Source organism: Hyperolius riggenbachi, chromosome 3 (genome assembly GCF_040937935.1).
Source record: "Hyperolius riggenbachi isolate aHypRig1 chromosome 3, aHypRig1.pri, whole genome shotgun sequence".
Lineage (NCBI taxonomy): Eukaryota > Metazoa > Chordata > Amphibia > Anura > Hyperoliidae > Hyperolius > Hyperolius riggenbachi.
In genome coordinates, this window is record NC_090648.1 from 312,913,264 (window position 1) to 312,937,142 (window position 23,879).

The 23,879-nt window shown below is 44.2% G+C and overlaps 1 protein-coding gene and 1 long non-coding RNA gene across 3 annotated transcripts in view; one reads left to right on the forward strand and one right to left on the reverse strand.

Moving 5' to 3' along the window:
• Positions 1 to 19,829, reverse strand: part of CCT2 (chaperonin containing TCP1 subunit 2) — a 36,755-nt gene extending 16,926 nt beyond the window's left edge. Inside the window, exons 1-11 of the mRNA XM_068276691.1 lie at positions 19,730 to 19,829; positions 15,877 to 15,951; positions 14,791 to 14,856; positions 12,808 to 12,919; positions 12,642 to 12,718; positions 10,374 to 10,486; positions 9,477 to 9,679; positions 5,321 to 5,421; positions 5,111 to 5,238; positions 3,189 to 3,292; positions 1,530 to 1,649 (exon numbers count right to left, since the gene is read on the reverse strand). Of these exons, the coding sequence (XP_068132792.1) occupies positions 1,530 to 1,649; positions 3,189 to 3,292; positions 5,111 to 5,238; positions 5,321 to 5,421; positions 9,477 to 9,679; positions 10,374 to 10,486; positions 12,642 to 12,718; positions 12,808 to 12,919; positions 14,791 to 14,856; positions 15,877 to 15,951; positions 19,730 to 19,732 (1,102 nt within the window). The 5' untranslated portion in view covers positions 19,733 to 19,829. The remainder of the gene's footprint in view (positions 1 to 1,529; positions 1,650 to 3,188; positions 3,293 to 5,110; positions 5,239 to 5,320; positions 5,422 to 9,476; positions 9,680 to 10,373; positions 10,487 to 12,641; positions 12,719 to 12,807; positions 12,920 to 14,790; positions 14,857 to 15,876; positions 15,952 to 19,729) is intronic.
• LOC137563776 (uncharacterized) overlaps positions 19,661 to 23,879 on the forward strand; it is a 35,579-nt gene continuing 31,360 nt past the window's right edge. For both annotated transcript variants that reach the window (XR_011030434.1, XR_011030435.1), the window contains exon 1: positions 19,661 to 19,878. This is a non-coding gene — a long non-coding RNA (uncharacterized lncRNA). The remainder of the gene's footprint in view (positions 19,879 to 23,879) is intronic.

Sequence of the window (23,879 nt, forward strand, 5' to 3'; positions counted from 1 at the left end):
AGCCAGATGACATCACTGTAACTGACACTGTACACTACCACAGGCTAATTTGCATACTACACAGTGATTGGAGAAAGGAGCTGCTTGAGGAAGGAGGGTGGATGAAGTAGAAATCAGCTGGATAGCACAGTAAACCTGCCAACCAACATATGGCTGCATACACTGCACTAGAATGCAGTAACAGAAATAAGGACATCTGATACTTATATTACAGCAAACATACATGTTTATTTATTAAAGCAGTATTAAGCAACACATCATATTTTTATAGTATCAAATTTTAAGGTCAGTTCCAATTTAAAGAGCATATAAATTCAATAATCTGGAACTCAGGCTTATCTTCACTTACTACAACTTGTAGGCTGGCATTATTCCCTCCCACATAAAAGGTAGTTTTGATGTTGAGTTCCAGAAAGCAATGCCATGATGTATGTGGCGCTATAGCTACACCTCCTCATTCTGCCTCCTTTTCCCTCGCTCAGCATTGAGGGTGGCGTTTTAATACCAGCACAGTGACACAAACCAGTGGAGTGGCCACATACTATAGGAAGCTAAAATTTGACTGTAGCCCCTAATCACGTGGGTGATAACACTACCTTACCACATCCTAAAATGATACCTGTATGTTAACTGACATGCCCTGAAATTAGCCCTAGACTACGGTCAAAACATCACACCATGACTCTGTAAAGGACATAGATTGTTATACCTTCTGAGGAAAGCATTCTGGGAAGTGTTACAGTAAATAGGTCAGCACTATGCAAATTATAAAATGAAGAGTTTCCGAAATAATAGATTAAGCTTTTCATAAATGGGATATAGGAACAGAAATTAAAAAATAATAAAATACAAGAAATGTTGCTCTAAGGTCATATAATTAGGGGTGTATGGGGTTCAGTGGAAAGCAGCTATTGCAGAGACAGGTGCTTCTCTAATGTGTCCCTCTGTGCCATCAATACAAAGATACTGAACTCTATCTGAAGCTATGGTTATCCATATAGACTTTAACCTCCCTGGCGGTCAATTAAAACTGCCAGGGATGCAGCGCAGCAGTTTTTTTTTTAATGTTTTTTTTTTTAACTTATGTAGCTAGCCTAGCGCTAGCTACATGATAGCCGCTGAGCAGCGGCATCCTCCCACCTCTTCCGATCGCCTCCGGCGATCAGGCCCATCAGGAAATCCTGTCCTGAACGGGATTTCCGTTAGGGCTTCCCCGTCGCCATGGCAACGGGCGCGATGCTGTCACAGGGAGGGGGGGGGGGTTTACGACACCCTCTAACGCGGCGAGTGGCAGCGAATCAGCGGCGAGTTCACGCAGCAAAGTGATAGCTGCGTGCAACAAAGGAAAAAATTATGTAAAATCGGCCCAGCGGGGTCTGAGCAATCCTCCTGCGCGGCATAGCCCGAGCTCGGCAAGCTCAGCTCAGGATTGCCGCCAAGGAGGTTAGTAATGTTAGCCTGTTATTTTTGTTATCTGTTGGTACCAAAGTGAACTGAAAGTAAATCTTATATCCAGAAGGTACACTTACCCATTGCAACTCCTGAGAAATGGATGAGCATATCCTCACCAATCATGACTTCTTCAATAACTTTACAGCTTCCAAGCTTCACCAGCTCAGGATGATCAAAAGTGGAAGCAATTTCTCCACCTGAAACAAGACGCCAAAGAGTTATAAAGCAGAGTAAAGTATGAAGATTGTAAATGCAAAAAAACCCCACAGAAACCTGTGCTTTAGTACGGTGATTTCTTTTTGATTTTGGTTTTCAAAATTGTGTTTCATTGTCACAGGTCTGAACATATCAATACCATTGCTTCATAAGTAGAAAATATCACAGGACAGTCCACAGCACCCAGTAATCCATTACAGAATAGTAGCTGGACCTCTTGGAGTTCCCAGCAGTCTCACATCAAAGAGGTGGTACAAAAAGTGTCAACTGCTATTTTGTGATGTTGAAATAATAGATGGATTTATACCCAGTACAAAAGTGTGCTGCATCCTTTCCTGTGATATTTTTATATGGCTTTTAGCACATTGTCTTTCAATGTTTACCTTTGGAAAGTAGTTTGTCTTCTGAGAACACCATTCAGCCCTCTGTATATATCAGAGGACTGGATAACCACAGTACTGCTGAATGTCATTTTTAGAGTTCACAAGCTTAGCAAGGTTATTATTGGCTAGGCTAAATCAGATTGAGGGCAGTAAACATGAGAATAATGTTAACTAGTTATTTAACCTTTTAGAAGCCATAGTTGAACTACATGCACGCTGCAGGGCCACATTTTTCCTGCTGCTGGAGAAGTGTGCCTTCTCCAGCCTGGCAGGCTATGCAGAGCAGGTGGCAGGGAGCTGTCATAGTCACCTGTCCGGACGGCTGGATTGGCTTCTCCTCTTCTCCACCCTCGGCACTGCATTGCCAACAGTCTTCTGTCTTTCAATCACGATATGACATATGTTCGGGGCCCAGAGGATGGTGTCCGTGTTATAGCAACACACAGTGGTGAAAAAAGGGTGATGAATGAGTATTTCATTATTCCTCTCCCACCACTGGGCTGTAACACTGTCACCATCCACTGGGGTCCAACGATGATTGGATGACAGAAGACGTGAGCATTGCGGGGGCAGGAGAAGAAGCCGATACAGTCGTCCGCACAGGTAACTATCACAGCTCCCTGTCGCCCGCTCTGCATGGCTGCATTAGGCAGCAGAATTTAGACGACTGAGGATGCCCTGCCAAGAGTTATCTAAAATGAGAAAACTCGAGCAGGACTGTCAAAGGGTAAAAGGATAGGTGTTAGGCAGTTTAGGTAGGGAAGGATTTAAGGTTAGATACTGGGTTACAACTAGGGCTAGCAGAAGAAATGCCAAAGGGTGCATTGCTATGCTGAGCAAGCCAACCCTACCACCATTCATAACCATCTAAATTCCCACCTCTTTGCAGAATTCTGATTACGATTTCTGGTCATCTACAAAAATATGTAAGTTTTCCTACTGTCCCTGCTCTCCATAGCCAGCCCCACTTTGTAAACCAGTGGCTGCTGCACAGGATGACAATGCAGCATCACTGCCTGAGACTAAAGTATTTTCAACTGAATCATTTAAGTCATATTTCTGGTCAGCTTTCTCAATCCTTTCTATTATTTGTATTAAACATATTTGAATTGTGTTTACATACAAAAATGAACTTACCTGTCACAAGTGCCAAACGCTCAACACCCACAAAGTCTGCATGCTCAATAGCCATAACTCCAGCTGCAGCAAACAGTTGTTCTGGGTAATTGTAGATCAGTTGTCTATAGCCAAAAGAAAACACGTAATTGTAGCTATACAGCTAAAAAATAAAAACCATTAACAATAATGTCTGTTCTGCAATATCAAATTGTCTATCAAAATAAAAAAAAATACTTAAAGTAAAAACCAGCATCTAGGCTCATCCAATACCAATAAACATCCAAAACTATCTGCTACCTAACAACACTCTTCTGCATGCTTGTTAACAGTCTAGTTACGTCCTTCTGATCTAAGATTGTGGGGGGTGTGATGTAGTTGCAACAAGTCCTTCAGGTATCCAGGGCCCAGATTGTGCAAGGATTTGAATGTCAGTAAGCCAATCTTGAACAGAATTCTCCATTTTATCGGTAGCCAGTGGAGTGAGCACAGGGTTGGTGTTATGTGGCAATAGCGGGGTTGGCTCGTTAACAGCCTTGCGGCGGCATTCTGTACTAATTGCAGGCGGCGTAAGTCTTTCTTATGCAGGCCTGTGTAGAGGACGTTGCAGTAGTCTAACCTTGATGTGACGAAGGCATGAACTAGGGTTGGAAGATCCTCTGAAGGAATTCAGTGTTTAATCCTTGCAATTCCTTAGATGAATGAAAAAATGTTTCACAACAGCTGATATTTGATTCCTGAAGCTTAATTTCCCATCAATCAGTACTCCCAGGCTGCGCACACAGTCTGAGTTGTTCAGGTCTGAGCTCCCTATCCTTAGCGGTGTTGGTTGAGACTGGGGCTGCTTTGATGTTGAGCCCTGGCCCTCGATAACAAGAACCTCAGTTTTGTCAGCATTAAGTTTTAGCCAATTATTATTCATCTACTCCTGAAGCTCAGCTAAGCATGCGTTTATTTGTGGAGTAGGGTCTGTGACGTCAGGTTTGAATGACAAATATAGTTGGGTGTCATCAGTATAGCAATGATATGTCAGGCCATGTTTTTGTATGATTTCTCCAAGTGGCAGCATGTATATGGTGAAAAGTAAAGGGGATAATATTGCGCCCTGAGGTACACCGTATTTTAGTGGTACAGGGTTGGAGAGGAAGGGCCCTAAGGCTACTCTTTGTGTTCTGCCAGCCAGGAAGGAGTTGAACCACCGGAGAACAATGCCATTCAGGTGAACTTCTAGAGGTGGCCATACACTGGTCGATATGCCATCAGATTCGACCAACAGATAGATCCCTCTCTGATCGAATCTGATCAGAGAGGGATCGTATGGCCACCTTACTGCAAACAGATTGTGAATCGATTTCAGCCTGAAACCGATCACAATCTGTGGAGCTGCCGCGCTCTACTGTTTAAACTTCCTGCCGGGACAGGAAGTTCTGTGTAGCAGCCGGTCCGGAACCCAGCGCGGAAAGAAGACAGCGAGGACCAGGGGACTCGCGCCGGCCGGAACAGGTAATGTATATCCGCTGTATTGCGTCGGTCATTCGAACGCCGCTATCGACGCACTCTTGACCCGCCGGCGATCGAGACATCTTCCACACGGATGGATCGTCGGGATCGTTTTCGGACGGAAATCGATCGTTCTGTCAGCGGTGTGCGCAGCGGTTTCACAGCCGATTCGATCACTGTGATCGAATCTGCTGTATATCGGCGGGAAAATAGTTAGGTATATGGGCCCCTTAACAGTGATCACTGAGAGTGCATTGTTCCCCTCCTTACAATCTACATCCAATGCTGCACTCCCTCCTCCCCATAGCAACAATACACATTGCTCTGCTATAGCAGGAGGATACTTCTGTACACTGTTCTCCTTGCTTCCCGCAAGATCGAGCTTGCTCCTGATAAGCGACAGTAACGTGTGTACATACTTTATGGTTTAGAATGACAATTACCTGTTGATAAAACAGTTGATGCCATGTTTGAGAATACGCTCCACTTTCTCTTTCATCTTCTCTTTCTCTGCAAGTTCAATCTCTGCTACTTTTGCAGTGGAGTCCACACGCACTCTGGAGCCAAAAACCTAGTTAAAAAAAAATAATAATTGCATACCTTTCATGAACAGCTCAAAAAATAACGGTGTAGAAAAGAATAAAATTACCAACCTTTATCTTATCAGTGTCCATTCCTGTATTGGCAATGAGTATTTTGGCATTTTCAATTCGTTTTGGTTGATTCACGCCAATTTTTTTGTCCAATAAGAAACCTACAAAATCGACACAAAAAAACAAAAATCAGTAAAATGCAAAATACACAGAGAAAACAGATAATGGCTGTCACAGTCCGTCCTTATTTTCCTGTTAAATAGACATATTGACTAGGGAATATGTAAAGTGCCTACTTAGGCATAATTTTTTGCAAAATGACTAATGAGACTTAATCAATAATGCAACATCGACTCTCCACCCCATCAATAAATGGGTGATCCTTGCTCACTTAGCACTCATTCAAGAAGTCTGCTTCTATCCACTAAGACTGGCAATAAGAATCATGTTATTGTCAGTCCCTCATTTTTAACACTTCAGGCCAAATTAGGTGCAGAAGCCCCATAAGATTGTGAAAAATAGTATTCAGGTTATACAAGATATGAAAGTGAACCTTAAAGCGGAATATAACCCTGCATTTCAACTTTACTCTAAAACATTATTTACAGTATATTATATGCAACCAGCATTTTTTTTTACTAGACCAGCATTGGAAGGGTTACACAGAGCTTTAAAGTTCATGGAGAGAACTGCAGACGCATCCGAAGCTTACATAGATACATTTTGTTTACATAAATATATCTAAGTGTTGAATGTGACTCACTCTGACTGAGAAGGAGCTGGAGGACAGCCAAAGAGTGTAACATTTATCACTTGTTACATTCTATTTAGTTAAATGTATCTATCTGAACTTCTGCATATCTCTCCATGGAACTTTAAACCTCTGTTTTTAACCCTTCCAATGCTGGTCTAGTAAAGAAAAAAAAATGGTTGCATTTAATATGCTGTAAACAATGTTTTAGAGCAAAGTTGAAATGCAGGGTTATATTCCGCTTTAAGTCAAAAATAAAAAATGAGTTTTACTCACCTGGGGCTTCCCTCAGCCCCCTGGAGCTGATCGGTGCCAACGTAGAGTCGCTCTGATGATCTTGGACCCGCCGGCGGCTACTTCCGGTTTCGGCGTCACCGGCCGTCAGGCTAGGAACACGAGTGATTCTTCGCATTCCCAGCTACAATAGCACCCCCTATACTGCTATTGCGACAATGACGGCCGGTGACACCGAAACCGGAAGTAGCCGCCGGCGGGTCCAGGATCATCAGAGCGACTCTACGTGGGCACCGATCAGCTGCAGGGGGCTGAGGGACGCCCCAGGTGAGTAAAACTCATTTTTTATTTTTGACTTAAGGTTCACTTTAAGGCACAGCTTACATCAGAATCAGAATCAGCTTTATTCGCCAAGTACGTCAACTGACGCACCCGGAATTTTTTGTGGTACACACGGCAGGAGTATGCAGATACAGATTTTACACAGATGTGAGAAGGGACTAAAAAAGGACTGCAAACATCAAACAGATTACAAGGGGGAGGGGGGGGGGGGGGGAGGGTGGAACGTAGTTGGGCAGTAGTGCAGCGTCAGTGCACGGCTAGGGGGGCTTTGCAGGGGTGGTAGCTCGAGTTCAGTAGGAGAACAGCTTGGGGAAAGAAAGTGTTCAAATGTCTGGTGGTCTTGGTGAGGATCGATCTGTAGCGGCGTCCCAAAGGCAGACGGTCGAAGTATCGGCTGCCAGGGTGAGTAGGGTCGTTCAGTATTCTGTTTGCCCTAGACCACAGTCTGGAGGTATGTAGGAGATCCAGAGGTGGAAGGGGGGACCCGATGATCCTCTCAGCGGCATTGATTACTCTCTGGAGCTTAAGTCTGTCGCTCGCAGTAGCGCCAGCGTACCAAACAACAATAGAGGAGCAGAGGATGGACTCCACGGTTGCGGTGTAAAAGGTGATCATCAGTTCCCGCGGCATCCCGAATTTCCTCAGCTGCCTCAGAAAGAACAGCCTCTGCTGAGCCCTCTTCTGGGCCTTGGAGGTGTTTTCAGCCCACCTAAGGTCTTTCGTGATGGTGGCACCCAGGAAACGGACGCTCGACTCCCTGGCGACTTCGATGGTTTAACTGTATTTTTACAGTTTTTTTGATTTAAGTTTTCCAAACTCAGCATCTTAGGACTGTGTTTGTTTATTTTCTGTTTAGCTGTGCTGTTTGGGTCATTAGAATTTATGCATATTGTAAATGCAGCCAAGTACAACAGGCTGCATTTGGAAAAATTGGTACAAACACTGTTGAACCAGCCATGTGCTCCAAGTCTAGTGCTCCTCTACACAACACAAATGCAGGTTAGTGAGTTTTGTAATTCAATGTAAAGCCACCTCTGGTCATTTGTGTAGTGCAGTTGTGTGATACTACATTGTACAGCAATGTGTCATGCAAGTTGGAACATCAAACACTGCATTCTATAGTGTTAGGTCTTCATGTCACACAGTATTCTATGCTACCATGTACTGCACGCAATGCACTCAATGAGAAGGAGCTCTGCCTTAAAGAGGAACTGTAACGACAAAACGGCCCCTGGGGGGTACTCACCTCGGGTGGGGGAAGCCTCAGGATCCTAATGAGGCTTCCCACGCCATCCTGCGTCCCTCGGGGGTCTCGCTGTAGCCCTCCGTACAGCCGTGACGCAATATTTACCTTCCTGGCTCCTGCGCAGGCGCTCTGATGGCTGTCGGCGCCGAAGTAGGCGGAAATACCCGATCGCCGTCGGGTCTGCTCTACTGCGCAGGCGCAAGTTTCCGGCGCCTGCGCAGTAGAGCGGACCCGACGGAGATCGGGTATTTCCGTGCCGAAAGTCGCCACAGCACCCCCGCTGGAGCCAGCAAAGGTAAATATTGAAGCTACAGTCGGCTCTGTCGCCGGCTGTTCGGAGGGCTGCAGCGAGACCCCCGTGGGACAGAGGACGGCGTGGGAAGCCTCATTAGGATCCGGAGGCTTCCCCCACCCGAGGTGAGTACCCCCCAGGGGAGGTTTTTGTTGTTACAGAGTCTCTTTAAGCTGAAATCTAAAGAGACTGAGCAGGCCATGTAGAAAAGTTATCGATTCACTATCTGATCGAATTCCAGCCAGAATTGCTTTTTCTCATATTGGGTCAAAATCAAAGTGTGTATGGCCAGCTTAAAGAGACTCCGTAACAAAAATTGCATCCTGTTTTTTCCAAAAGCTATTCTAATGTGTTCTAGCTTACTGCAGCACTTTCCACTATCACAGTCTCAATGTATCTTCCCCTGTCAGACTTGTCGGCCTGTGTCTGGAAGGCTGCCAAGTTCTTCAGTGTTGTGGTTCTGCTATGAACTCCAAGCCCCTCTATGCACACTGCCTGTGTATTATTTAGATTAGGGCAGCTTCTCTCTGCTCTCTTATCTTTTACAAGCTGGATAAATCGTCCTCTGAGCTGGCTGGGCTTTCACATACTGAGGAATTGCATAAGGGCAAAGCTGTTTGCAGGAAGAAAAGAGCAGCCTGAAACTTCAGTGCATGAGAACTGCAGTGGGGAAAGAAACACACAAATGATCTCTTGAGATTCAAAAGGAACGGTGTATACAGCCTGCTTGTGTATGGATGTATTTTCTATGTGTGGACATACTGTACATCAACCTACTTCCTGTTTTGGTGGCCATTTTGTTTGTTTATAAACAAACTTTTTAAAACGGTTTGTAACCACTTTGAATGCGGCGGGGAGCGGCGAAATTGTGACAGAGGGTAATAGGAGATGTCCCCTAACGCACTGGGATGTTTACTTTTGTGCGATTTTAACAATACAGATTCTCTTTAAAGTAAACTACAAAACCCTTAGAGAATACAGCACTAAATAGCCATCAAAGAAATCGTAAGCAAGGAATACTGTAGGTTATTTTATTAACTTCCCATTCAAACGAGTATCCGAATTGAATGTCCAGATTTAAAGTGGATACTTGCTACAAATACATCTCAAACTACTGAACCTACAATATCAGTATGACAGCCAAACTACTGGCATTTTTTAAAGGGACAACAACAAATGCCTGCTTTTATCGATTTCTCAAATTGTCCTCTGTTAGTTGTATTGTTCATGGATTTTACAATAAATTTCTTTGTTCAAACAAATATGTATCTCTCACTCCAAGTTTCCTTTAATGATGACATATGAGCATGGTGCTTAGACTAAAAACATTTTATTTGTGGCATAAGAATACCTTCATCCAGATAAGATTCTGTTAAACTTCCTCCTAACTTCTTAATGACATGAATTGCCTCCAAATTGCCAGAGCCTTTTAGTCTGAGAACAGCTTCCACAGCTAGTTTAGCAAAATGATCTTTGTGATGGGTGAGGAGTTTAGAAGACAGCGTTGTTCTAGCAATGTTCAAAAGGTCAGCTCGAAACTTCTCGTCATCATTTCTGTGGAAAAACCACAACAATATTATTACAGTAACAATCTAGCATTCAGTGCTGCAGTTCATAAGTTAACCAATTATTTTACACAGTGTCTAGTTAAATCATGGTGAACCAAATCCACTAACAATTTGTAAGCAACACTCAGTTTTCAATACTGTTCTGAAGCGCCACCTCCTGGCTGCAAGTAAATATGTATAGGGATGGTCAATGACATACTAATAAATCGAGCTTACATGCAAACTGTATGCAACTTGGAAACGGGCCAATCAAATAAATTCCTGTCTATTCCTGTCTATTCTAAATGGTCAAATTGCAACTGCATACAATCTGCATTAAGTCTTAATGCAAACTGTAGCAATTTGTATCTCAATGACCATCCCTTAACTCTAGGTGGTCACTGAGGTGCTAATTCTGCCTTGCATGCAAATTGAATACAGACTGTATGCAGCATGGAATTGAGACAATATCATTTTGCTAGTCACTAAACCAACTGAGTGTTTATTTTTTTCTTTTTAGGATTTAGCTAAGCAAAAAAAAAAAAAAAAAAAAAAAAAAATTAAATGAAAAAAAAAAACAACCCTACAAATTGTACTGAGACGGTAAGCCTCCGCACTGATGCAGACACATCTCGGTAGCCTCCATTTAAACCAGTTTGGCTCAGGTATCCTTTAAATGAAACAAAACTTTATTAACTAACCCATGATCCACTGCTGCTTTCAGAAGAGCTTCTCTTGCAACTTGTGTAGCTTGTCTCCATCCAGAGATGATGGTCTGAGGGTGAAGCTTTCTAGCAATCAAGAGTTCAGCTTCCTGAAATCAAACAACGCTTTTTACTTTCCAAGCAAATTTTTTAATTGATAGTTTTCTTGAGGTGAAGAAAACAGAAAACTGTAGTGCCATATGGCGATTTCCAAACTTCTACATGGAGGATATAAAGCTTGAGAAGAAAACCAGCAGATGTAAGCAGGAATTTTAGAACTTTTCTAAACCACACTGTTAAGAGATCAGTTTATTTTTACCTATTTTCTGAAAAGGGTGCAGTGACATCACTTCTTCCTATCCAGTGATGCTCCACCTGGTCATACAGCACTGATAGCACCTTTGGCCAATATGGCGACCAAGTCGTCCTAGACACTGGCATCTCTCAAGATTACAGGCTCGCAGTCCTGTCTATGCCACCTTCTAACCAGTGGCCTGAATAGGAGGGACATGGTACCAAGTCTGCAGATTAGTACTAAAGTGGGCCGCACATGGTTGGAGAAGAGATTGCTAGTATAGAGTATAATTAGAAAATGCCTGGAGTTACACTGAGTCTGTGATGACATGTTTCCTGACCAGTGGATCTCCATGGGGATAAAGCTGGCCACTCAGTCACAAAGAAAGAAAATGTACCACACCAAACTGATGCAACACCCCACAACAATCCATTCCAGCAATGTTGGAGTAATCAGCTATAGGGGGAAGTACATTAACAATCTTGTGTGATACACTAGCAATGATGCCATGTATTAATAAAATATCTAACTATTGCACAGCTTTCATAAGCAGGCAGGTGGAAACTGGCCCAGCAAGCTTCCCAAAGAAAAAAACATGGCCAATAATTATGTGTGATCCAGTCCAGGTGAAAATGAAGTTGGTACGCATGTTGATCACCTTATGTGTTCTGGAGGCCAGCCTAGACTTTTATGGCTGTACACTTGTAGCAAGTACACCTAATAAAGAAGGTAAAATGCAGGCCAAGTGTCCCAGAATTTTCAAATGGAACATCAGTAGAGCAGGCAGAGGAGTGAAATTTACAGATTTCCACATGCACTTCCATTTGGTGACCATTTTCTTCAAATGGCATATGGTAAAGCTGAATTCTTAATGAGCTAATGGGACATGACAAGAAAAATTATATAGTTCTACTGTCCTGTCAGCATTAGGGCAAATTAATCATAGATGAAAGCAGGAGAGGGACAATCAGCAAAGTGAGTATTGATTTTGCTGTTTAAAAAGTCACCGCTTCCAAATCCATTTAGTCTCAACATCTCCTCCAATGATCTCAATTTACTAAGGCCAGTCAAATACCGCATTTGGTATTTTATACTTTTTTCCCCCAAATTGACTAAGATTTCCTCACATGCGCTAGTAATTCAGTAATGCACTGTAAAATGTTGCTTCAATTCACTAAGCCCTGATCGGTAATGTAGAATTCTCACCAGCTGTGAAGTAAGTCTGGCAGAAAGCTGTAAGTCTTCTCTTACAAGTGGTCTGGATAAGCCTTTCCTATTGCTGTTCTGTGCATCGCTTTAGAGGTGCATGCATGCCACTAGAGGGAGCTCCTCTGTCTATCAGTGCATCTGCAGTGGATCTACACATCTAAAGGGATACACAAAAGCCTCTGAATGTCTACTTCTCCTGCTCTGTGGTTCTCATGTCCCGCCCACCAGTGCATCGGATCAAATGGGGTGAGAAGCAGGACTGTGTGGCTCTTCTTATTGGCTGTCTGCTACATCTGTAAACCTTACCGCATGCTGATTGCTAGTTATCAACAGTTCAGAGCTGGAGATAAATGCCAAACATTTTTACTTAATTTACCGAATGCTTTAATCTATGTGAATTGCCATTTCTTCACATTTATTGAGGTATTTATCATACAAGTCAGTAAGTTACCTCACTAGTAGGTAATTTTACTTTTCAATGCAGTAACAGCTTTAGCGAATTAGCATTTTACAAACTGTGTGGTGAAATCAGCTTTTTTTAGCATTACCAAATGCAGTAATGCCTAGTGAATTGAGGCAACTGAATCTTAAACAAAAAAAATAAGCTGAACCGACGACTAAGCACTGTAGTGCTATCCACTATGCTGCTCACAACTATCATAAGGCCCCAAAGGTCAAGTGAACACTCTGCTGCTCCCAGAGTCAACTAACAAACATGTTATTACATACATACTAAATCATTAAGGGGAATATTTTCTTACTCTAAGCAGTTCCGCAGCCAACACAGTCACTGACGTCGTTCCATCACCTACTTCATCATCTTGAACTTTAGACATGTCTAAATAAAACACAGTAAATAAAAGGTAAATTGAGACACAAAAACTACTACTGAAGGTGTCTGCAATAAGACTGACTGCTTCAACTTACCAACTAAAACCTGGGCAGCAGGATTGTCAATTCCAATAGCCTTAAGAATGGTCGCTCCATCATTAGTCACAGTAACACTGCTATCTCTACCGCTGCTCAAGAGAATTTTGTCCTGTGAAAGAGACAGATTGTCAACAGATAGCCTTGAGCAATACAGCTGTGAAGTTACATTTCTTAAAACTAGGTAAACCCTTTTGTGAAACAATGTATCCAGCCTAAAGCCTCATACACATGATGCTAGATAATCTTCTGCCAAGAAAGCTGATTCTCGACTAAGACATTAAAGAAGTTCTGTGGAGGGTTTCTGAGGAGAAAAACAGACACTTACCTTAGGCTTCTATCAGCCCCCTGCAGCGGTAATGTTCCACGCTGTCCTCCTCCCATCTGCTGTTTTCCGCCGCCGGCCCCGGTCTAGCGCGGCATGGGATCCAACTGTGGCTGCGCTACAGTGGCCGCGCACCTGCTCGCTTCCGCCAGCGTCATCGGAAGCTTACTGCACAAGCACAGTACAAGAAACCGTTGTACTGTGCCTGCGCAGTAAGCCTCAGATGATGCGAGCGGAGGTGCGGCAGCGCGCATTATTAGTCTGTGTGACAGACGAATAATAGCCCGGTGCCGGCTGCGGGGGAACGGCGGCGTGGGACATTACCGCTGCAGGGGGCTGATAGAAGCCCCAGGTAAGTGGCAGTTTTTCTCCTCAGAAACCCACACAGAACCTCTTTAAATGAACAATTGTGTACAGTTGTTCTCGATTCAGTTTAGTGATCTGTCCCACTGGATTGCTAAATGACAAGCATCAAACAAGTCCACTGTGCTCATAGTTACCTGGCCTATGGAATTTGCTTGCTTCTGTATTACCCCATCATCCCTTCTCCCCTCTCCACTGATCTTACATGTTGCTTGGCTATGGCTCAGCAGAGTAGGTCTGTACAGCACTTGTTCTCCAGAATGTCAGCCTAACGTTCGATTAACAATCGTTAAGCATAGGATAAATGCATTAATCCAGTTTGTGTACAGGGCTTTAGAAAGTTAAGTAATGCCAATGCAATGTGTATCCACCAGATCGTCAGTTTCACATTTCCAGTGGAAATTAACATATCTAAACTAAAGATCTAATTGATCTGCTCTATTTTCAAGACCACTGTTTTTTCAGCCCTGTCCAAAAAGTGGGTTGAAACACTGCGTTTTAAATCATACAAGATCTTTGTAACATTAACTAAAATGTAGAATAACCTCCCATAAATAGAAATTGCACATTCAGGAGTATGTGTTACAGGTACAGTACATTTATCGTGAGGAAAGCAAATACATGTTTTTCTTTAAACAAAAATTACAGAGTTTCAACCCACTTTAAAGACATCCTCCACTAAAAACAAACAAAAAAGGGACAACTATTTCACAGTATATTTTGGCAAACAATGATAATGAAAATAAAGCGCTTTACGCTTTTACCCCTTTCTTTCTTTCCCCCTCTCCCACCTCTCTCTTTCCCCTTCTTCCCACCTTCCTTCTTATTACCTACTCCCTTTACTCTTCTTGTTTTTGTCTATTCTTTTACCCACTTGTATGATCCTTTTAATCCGCCTCTCTCCTACTTTAACTATTTTCCTAATCTATTTTCCCTCATCATATACCCCTCTCTTTGTTTCCCTCCCCCTTCCTTCCTACCGTTACCCCTTACCCATCCTCCCAAACAGTAGAGAACAAGAGTAATTTTCATACTCGCCCTAGGGTTATGCTATAGTATAAATATGATGACGATCTACAAGAATCGCATCTGATATATATGTCTGGATACAATGTATATATGTTCCTTCATTCTATAGTTACATATCCATGCTTCAGATATCTGTTTCTTTACATGCTTCTATTAGTCACCAATTTTGTGATATAACAATTCTATACTCAACTGTTTGTACACTTATCCTTCATTTGTCTAAAATTGAAATAAAGATAAATTTACCAAGAAAATAAAGCGCTTACCATGCCTTTTGGTCCAAGTGTGCTCTTCACCAAATCTCCTATAGCAATGGCCCCAACAAAGGATGACTATGAGAATAAAAACAAACACTACAGTAAGTACCATGCTAACCTAAGAAGTGAGATGTACTGAGGAAAAATAATATAACCTTCCTCTGATACACAAAATCAAGATTTTGCTGAATTTTCTTTTATTTATTTGAAGCAGTGGATAAAGCTGCACTTTGCCTTTGTCGGCCAGGCTTTACAAAACAGAGCAGGGACTACACAACTGCCTGTATAATAAGCGTATGGGTGGGAGGAGCAAAGTCTCTCCCTTATGCTGGGCATAGACTGTTAGATTAGCCGCCGGATCGACTCCCGCCGCGTCCCCCCGGATCGATTCCCGCTCGTCCCCACAGGCGCTTCCTTATCTTCCGCTCGATTTCCGCTATTGTCCACCCGCGGGTATCAAGCAGGGAATCGATCCGCGCGGTGATCGGACCTGTCGGAAATTATCAATCGAGCCATCAGCGGCTCGATTGATAACAAGAAACGCACTGTCTATGCCCAGCATTAGCCACACATCTAGAACAGAAATTGCCATTCAACAATATATTGTAGGCCTAAAGAAGAACTCCACCCATCCACATAGAATAGCATGAATGGAAGTTAATGTGTTAAAACGCAATTGCACAAGAGAGCTTGTTTCCTCCACACCAACCCGTTCTTCTGGCCACCGTGCTTCCAGTGCAGTGTACAAGACTCGCCTATGGTGATTGTTGCATGTGTCTAATTCATTCAGCATGTGGAAGAGAGGGAAACATGACATTGTGCGCCGAGATTTCAAAGAAGAAATGGTGAATAATGCTGTTTGTTTGGGTTAGGTCTCTCACATGCATATGCACCTCCACTCATTCCATCTCACGGCAATGGATCAAGTAGTTTTTGAGGTCATATGTGAACGGCACATATTTGAGGTCATATATGTGAACAGAGCAACTGATTGTGCAGAGATCTTTTGAAACTGCCATTTTTGACACTTAGTACTGTATATTGTAACACCACAAAGCCCAGCATTTCAAATCTGGAAAAAAACAAAACACTTACCAAACGGGCTGTTTCTGCCCTCTCCTCATCTGCTCCAGCTTTGAAGATGTTCACAGGTGCGAGGGATAGGGAAGCCTGCAAAATAGGACATGAAATGATGCATGAAACTTCATACTCCGCGATCCCAAAGGTAAGTATGTGACTGTGAAAGAATTCAACAGCTACTTAAAGTGGACCTGAACTCAGAACTTCCTCTCTGCTCTAAACGACAACTAACATCATAATAACCTTTAAAGAAAAACATTTCTTTGTTACAGCTGATACAAATCCTGCAATACATCTGCAGTGTGTCTACTTCCTGCTTTCATGAAAGCAGACATAGGGTTAACATCCAGTGTTTATAAATTAGTTGCCCTAAGGCAGCCAGCTGACACAGCTGAGGTCAAATTACACTTGTGATTAGTCACAGACGAGGGGGAGTTAGACAGGTTAAACTCTCTAAATACAGGGTTCATGTCTCTATGTTTTCCTTCTATTTTGTGTAAGAGGTCAGGTCCACTTTAACCTCTATGGTGGTACGATTCTTTCGGGATTTTAGGGTTTAAAAGTGGTGTGATTTTTTTGTGCTTTAAAAATCATACCCCAGAGAGTCTCCAGCAGCCCCAGCACAGAACTCAAATCCCTTGGATCTAGCACTGCATTTCCTCCTCTTGTCCTCTGGGTGGCACTCTAACATTATGACGAAACTGCCATCATCTGACAAACAGCAATCTTACCAGAAAGATGAGTAACTTCAGAGGACCCAAAGAATATGGGCTGCAAGCGTTCAGATCCTGAAGGAGATGAGATTTAACTGCCACTCCGGATCTCTGAAAATTCCTCCTGGCGGTTTCACCGACCTAGGCTTGAAATTACCGCTAGGCAGCATCTTTCACCTTGAGCCTAGGTCAAGAATTCTTCCAAGGAGGTTAAGGAGAACTGACTTGGATATAACTTTCTGCAATAAGGCCAGAGGAATGTTGGTAAACAAGGTACTTAAAGAGAATCCGAGGTGGGGTTCTAAGAATGATATCTGCACACAGAGGCTGGGTCTGCCTATACAGCAGCTCCCGGTGGTCTCCAGGCTTTACTGCGCAGGCTCAGAACTACTGAGCCTGCGCAGTACAGCCCGGAGGACGTCCGATGACGTCAGCGCGCCGCCGTGAGGCGCATTTTGGAACGCAGAAGAAGCCCGACCTGGCCGCCGGCCTGGCCAGGTCGGCCACCGGAAGCCTGCGGAGCGGCGCCAAGGGCACCTCCTGCCTGCCACGGGCTGGTGGAAGCCCCAGGTAAGTGGATGCGGATTTTTATTTTTTTTTATACCTCCCTGAACCTTCCCTTTAACACTGTGCACTTGAAAATCTCCAGTCGTCCTAGTCGCCGTAATACCAACCTAAAAAGTTTGACTTTCCCCCCGAAAGCGAAACATTGAAACAGGAAGAGGCAGTCTTGCGTGAGTAGCCCCTCCCAATCCCACCTGTTTCTAGCATGTGCATTATAATCTATCATGTGAACAAAATCCACAGGAGGCACATTGAGGCTTTGTTCACATCTAAAAATCGAAATCGCTGATGCCAGCAGTCAATTTTTGCGCATCCTCCCCATCACACCCCCCTCCAATGCACGCTAAGATTTTGTGTTAAACGCTTGCAGAGCGATTTGTTTTTTCCCTTCCCGACGCAAGTCAGGAAGTGAATGCTTTGACCTGGAAATGAATAAATACAATGTATTTATTCTTAACAACGCAAACACAATCACCGGATAATGTGATTTGTGAGTGTTTTGCGTTTTTCCTATACCTTCCATTGTAGCAAAAGCACCCCGAAAATGGTACATGCAGTGCTTTTCTGAGCGGAAAGTGGACACAACACGCTGATATGAACTATCCCATAAGGATTCATTACACAAGCGCTTTTAAGGAGTTTTTAAAAAAATCACCGGCGCTCAGCAAAACCAAAAAAAACTACAAGGGTTGGCACCATTTAGGAAATCAGATGCCACTTTTAGATCAGTTACTGCGGGGGAACGAGACCAATGTAAGAAAGTATAATTTAAAGTGAATCAGCATGTAGTAAGTAATGTGTTCATTTCCATAGGATGGGCTTGGGTCAGTTGTCCTTTAAAGGACAACTGAAGCGAGGGGCTATATGGAGGCTTCCATATTTATTTCCTTTTAAGCAATGCCAGTTGCTTGGCAGTCCTGCTGATCGATTTGGCTGCAGTAGTGTCTGAATCGCACCAGAAGCAAGCATGCAGCTATTCTTGTCAGGTTTGACAAACACCTGATCTGCTGCATGCTTGTTCAGGGTCTATGGCCAAAAGTATTAAAGACAGAGGATCAGCAGGACTAACAGGCAACTGGAAATAAACATGGCAGCCTCCATATACCTCTCTTCAGTTGTCCTTTAAATAAAAGGAACACAATGTTGGTAATTAAAGGACTACAGTCACGAATGGCATTTTGGCAGAAGTTACCAGCAAAGTGGTTTATTTTTTTCCACATAAAAATAACTTACTTTCTACTCTAAATCTGTCCCTGCATTTGCATCACTGACAATTGATGCACTCTAATGATGTGGACAGGTCCATAATCTGTAATATTTCAGATGTACATTGCCTCTCCCCCCCTGCCTGCATTGACTGTTCCAAACGAGAACTGTGTCAGGCCTGTCACCGCTGTAGTAAAGAAAGCCTGTGAAGGGGACCTTTAGAGTCCCAACTGTACAGGCACTGCTGAGGGCACCTATCGAGTCACAGACTCGCGCATGTGCTGTGTGCGCCACTCTGCTCGGTTTGTGGACAACTAGAGTATTGTAACATACCAGCCAGTGCCTGTATAGACGGGACTCTAAAGGTCCCCTCCACAGGCTTTCTGTACCAACAGCAGTTATGTCACCTGTCAACATGAATTAAATAAATGTAAACATCACAAATAATTAGGGCTTTAGCTCACTAGAGAACTTTTAGCTGCACTTTGGAATCGTCAGCAATTCCAAAAGCGCTTGGCTAATTGAAGTCAATTGAGCAGAGCCCACAGATCAATTGCGATTTGCTGAAAACACAAATGCAGAACCTGCAACTTTTTTTGGAGTGATTCAACAGATGAAAGTGATGGTCCAAAATCACTCTGCAATCGCTTTGTTTTAAGATGCAAAATCGCTCAGTATTTTGAGAGTGATTTTGCAATTGGGCATCGAGCCTCAATGGGGACCAGTGATATCTTGAACTTCTGTATGACAGACCTGCCAAACCTAAAGATGCTTATTCTTGCTGCTCTCAAGCTGTACCACCATGGGCCATTAATGCCTTGTGATGTTGAATATCAGTTTTTCGCTTTACACAAGCCAGAATCAGCAGGCGCTGAACTGCAATTTTGCACAGGGCTAAAAAGATTCAGAAACCCAATTGCTTGAGCAAGATAAACTATATTAAATATATAATATCAAAGTTCACAAGTAATAAAAATGGGAACGAATTCCAACTTTCAGTGATTTTTTATTTCAGATCTTTACACAGGTGAACAGATTTGGAAACTCATGTCTAATTATCAATCACTAGGCTTCCCAGTCCAGTCTTTTACTCACAACACATTTACACTTCAGTATGGTCGGATTTATAAGAAAAAAAACAAGTTTCCCTGACCAAGCAGGGTCTAACTGCATGCCGGGATAAAGGGTAACGGGCACCTGTCTAGAGTTATCAGCCCATGAGTCTTGCAGACCCTGGAGCAGGCCGCCCACTATGACGAGCAGGACACTCAGACAGCAGCAGCATGGTGTAACGATTAGCCCTATGCGCGCAGCATTCTATCCGCCGCCGCAACGGCATCAGCTCCGGTCAATCTCCCGACTGTAAGGAATCTATGACAACTCACCATGGTGAATAGACGGCACACACAATGGAGGAGAACACGCTGCCACCCCACACACCGGCTTACACGGGAAGTGACGCAAAAACGGCGAAGAGGCGGTCGCAGAAGGCACTAGAGAGTGGGTTGAGACACACCTAACCTCCATCTTTGATGTGGGTAAATAAGGATGTGAATATAGAAAATTACGCTGTTCGATATATTCAAGAGCACTTATCTAGTATTAGTAACATCAACGTTTTAGATAGGTTTGCTAAAACAAACTCATAACTATCTCACAGCTAGCAGGCCTGCACTTTTGCCAATGTTTAACATGGCTGAACCAGAATAAGTGGAGGCTGGAGGGATAAGAGACGCTGGAGCAGGAAGAGAGGAGGTTGGAGGGATTTGTGAAGGATGCTGGAGCAGGATAAATAACAGGAGGCGGGAGGGATCAGTGATGCTGCAGCAGGAGGAGGCTGGAGGGATCAGTGATGCTGCAACAGGAGGAGAGGAGGCTGGAGGGATTAGTGATACTGCAGCAGGAGAAGGGAAGGCTGGCGGGATCAGTGATGCTACAGGAGGATGAGAGGAGGCTGGAGGGATCAGTGATGCTACAGCAGGAGAGGAGGAGGCTGGAGGGATCAGTGATGCTGCGGCAGAAGGAGAGGAGGCTGGAGGGATCGGTGATGCAGGAGCAGGATGACAGGAGGCTGGACGGATCAGTGATACTACAGCAGGAGGAGAGGAGGCTGGAGGGATCAGTGATGCAGCAGGAGGAGAGGAGGCTGGCGGGATCAGTGATGCAGGATGACAGGAGGCTGGAGGGATCAGTGATGCTGCAGCAGGATGAGAGGAGGCTGGAGGGATCAATGATGCTGCAGCAGGAGGAGAGGCGGCTGGCGGGATCAGTGATGCTGCAGAAGGAAGAGAGGAGGCTGGAGGAATAAGTGATGCAGGAATAGGAATGACAGGCGGCTGGAGGGATCAGTGATGCAGGATGAAAGGAGGCTGGTGGGATCAATGATGCTGCAGCAAGAGGAGAGAAGGCTGGAGGGATCAGTGATGCAGGAGGCTGGAGGGATCAGGGATGCTACAGCAGGAGGAGAGGAGGCTGGAGGGATCAGTGATGCTGCAGCAGAAGGAGAGGAGACAGGAGGGATCAGTGATGCAGGGTGACAGGAGGCTGGAGGGATCAGTGATGCTACAGCAGGAAGAAAGGAGTCCGTAAGGATCAGTGATGCTGGAGAAGGATGAGAAAAGGCAGCATGGATCAGTGATGCTGGAGCAGGATAATCATTCCAGTATTTTTGTAGCTCTTTTCTCCTGTCTGACTCAAACTGCTTGTGAGGCAGCCACTAGAGCACACTCAGTAGGCAGTAGCAGTGTTAGGGAGTTTTGCCCAAGGTCTCCTTACTGAATAGGTGCTGGCTTACTGAACAGGAAGAGCTGAGATTTGAACCCTGGTCTTATGTGTCAGAGGCAGAGCGTTTAACCACTACACTATCCAGCTGTTGAGAGGAGGCTAGAGGGATCAGTGATGCTACAGCAAAATGAGAGGAGGCTAGAGGGATCAGTGATGCTACAACAGAATGAGAGGAGGCTGGGGGGATCAGTGATGCTGAGCCAGGAAGAAAGGAGCCTGGAGAGATTAGTGATGTTGGAGGAGGCTGGAGTGATTAGTGATGCTACAGCAGGAGGCTGGAGAGATTAGTGATGCTACAGCAGGAGGCAGGATGGATCAGTGGTGCTGGACCTGGAAGAAAGGAGGCTGGAGGGATTAGTGATGCTACAGTAGGAAGAGAGGAGGCAGCATGGATCAGTGATGCTGGAGCAGTTAGAGAGGAGGCAGGAGGGATCAGTGATGCAGGAGCAGACATAGAGGAGGCTGGAGTGATTAGTGATGCTACAGCAGGCAGCAGGAGGGATTATTGATGCTATAGTAGGAAGAGAGGAGGCAGCATGGATCAGTGATACTGGGGCAGTTAGAGAGGAGGCAGGAGGAATCAGTGATGCTATAGTAGGAAGAGAGGAGGCAGCATGGATCAGTGATGCTGGGGCAGTTAGAGAGGAGGCAGGAGGGATTAGATACTGCTGCAGAAGAAGAGGAAGCTGGAGGGACCAGTGATGCTATAGCAGAAAGAGAGGAAGCAGGAGGGATCAGTGATATGGCAGCAGAAGGTGAGGAGTCGGTAAGGATCAGTGATGCAGGATGAGAGGAGGCAGGAGGGATCAATGATGCTATAGTAGGAAGAGAGGAGGCAGGAGGGATCAGTGATGCTGGGGCAGTTAGAGAGGAGGCAGGAGTGATACTGCAGCAGTTAGAGAGGAGACTGGGGGGATTAGATACTGCAGCAGAAGAAGAGGAGGCTGGAGGGACCAATGATGCTATAGCAGAAAGAGAGGAAGCAGGAGGGATCAGTGATATGACAGCAGGAAGAGAGGAGTCAGTAAGGATCAGTGATGCAGGATGAGAGGAGGGATCAATGATGCTATAGTAGGAATAGAGGAGGCAGGAGGGATCAGTGATGCTGGGGCAGTTAGAGAAGAGGCAGGAGGGATCTGAGATACTGTGGCAGTTAGAGAGGAGGCTGGAGGGATTAGATACTGCAGCAGAAGAAGAGGAGGCTGGAGGGACCAGTGATGCTATAGCAGAAAGAGGGGAAGCAGGAGGGATCAGTGATATGGCAGCAGGAAGAGAGGAGTCGGTAAGGATCAGTGATGCAGGATGAGAGGAGGCAGGAGGGATCAATGATGCTATAGTAGGAAGAGAGGGGGCAGGAGGGATCAGTGATGCTGGGGCAGTTAGAGAGGAGGCAGGAGGGATCTGAGATACTGCAGCAGTTAGAGAGGAGACTGGGGGGATTAAATACTGCAGCAGGAGGAGAGGAGGCAGGAGGGACCAGTGATGCTATAGCAGAAAGAGAGGAAGCAGGAGGGATCAGTGATATGGCAGCAGGAAGAGAGGAGTCAGTAAGGATCAGTGATGCAGGATGAGAGGAGGCAGGAGGGATCAATGATGCTATAGTAGGAATAGAGGAGGCAGGAGGGATCAGTGATGCTGGGGCAGTTAGAGAAGAGGCAGGAGGGATCTGAGATACTGCAGCAGTTAGAGAGGAGACTGGGGGGATTAGATACTGCAGCAGGAGGAGAGGAGGCAGGAGGGATCAGTGATACTATAGCAGCAGGAAGAGAGGAAGCAGGAGGAATCGGTGATATGGCAGCAGGAAGGAAGGAGTCAGTAAGGATCAGTGATGCAGGAAGAGAGTAGGCAGCACTGACTAAGGAGGGATTTGCCAGCCTTTTATGCTAACATTAAAGTGACTCTGAAGTAAACCTGAGCTATATAAATAGGTGATAATATATTATCTCGGTTATCTTCCCTGGAAACTGTATGCCATATTTTTTTTTGCTTTAGAACTATACCCAGAGAATAATATGAAAATGGTTAATGCAAATCAACAGGAAGTGCATTTGACTTGCCCATTTTTAAGTTGTGTGTAGTTTGCATGAAATTAGCATGTAAGTTTGAGATAAATAATTGTATCTCTGTTTATAAACGTCCTGTTTCATGTTCTTCCATATTTTTATTTTGTATTTCAGGGTTAAAAATTAGGTGTAGTTTTATCAGGTCCATGAGGATAGTTTTTAATGTCATTCAGCTCCTATACAGACATATCTTGAACTATTGAAATTGTTTTATGTTCCAAGAAGTTTTTCTCAGACATGCAGAGTTTTGTGTGTTCTAACAGGTTATGAGAGAGTAATAAGCTAAAATCCAATGCAGAGAAACGCATTAAGCTGGTAACCTAGGACAGATAGCATTACCTGAAAGTACAATGGCACCACACCTCCTTTTGGAGACTAGCCAAGGACATAAGGGGTTTATTGTCTTATATAACATACTATCTGAAGACCCGGCATTGCCCGGGTATGTATTTGGTTGCTGTTGGGTCTGGCCACTTTTTCTAACTTTGATACCCAGTCAGTCAATGATCAAGTTTGTGAGCTTTGGGGTCCTTGGTATCAGTAATGTGAGAATGGAAGCAGTTGAAATTTTCCCATTAAAGGGGCACTATGGCGAAAAATTTTAAAATTTAAAATATGTGCAAACATAGAAATAAGTACATTTTTTTCCAGAGTAAAATGAGCCATAGAGTACTTTTCTCCTATGTTG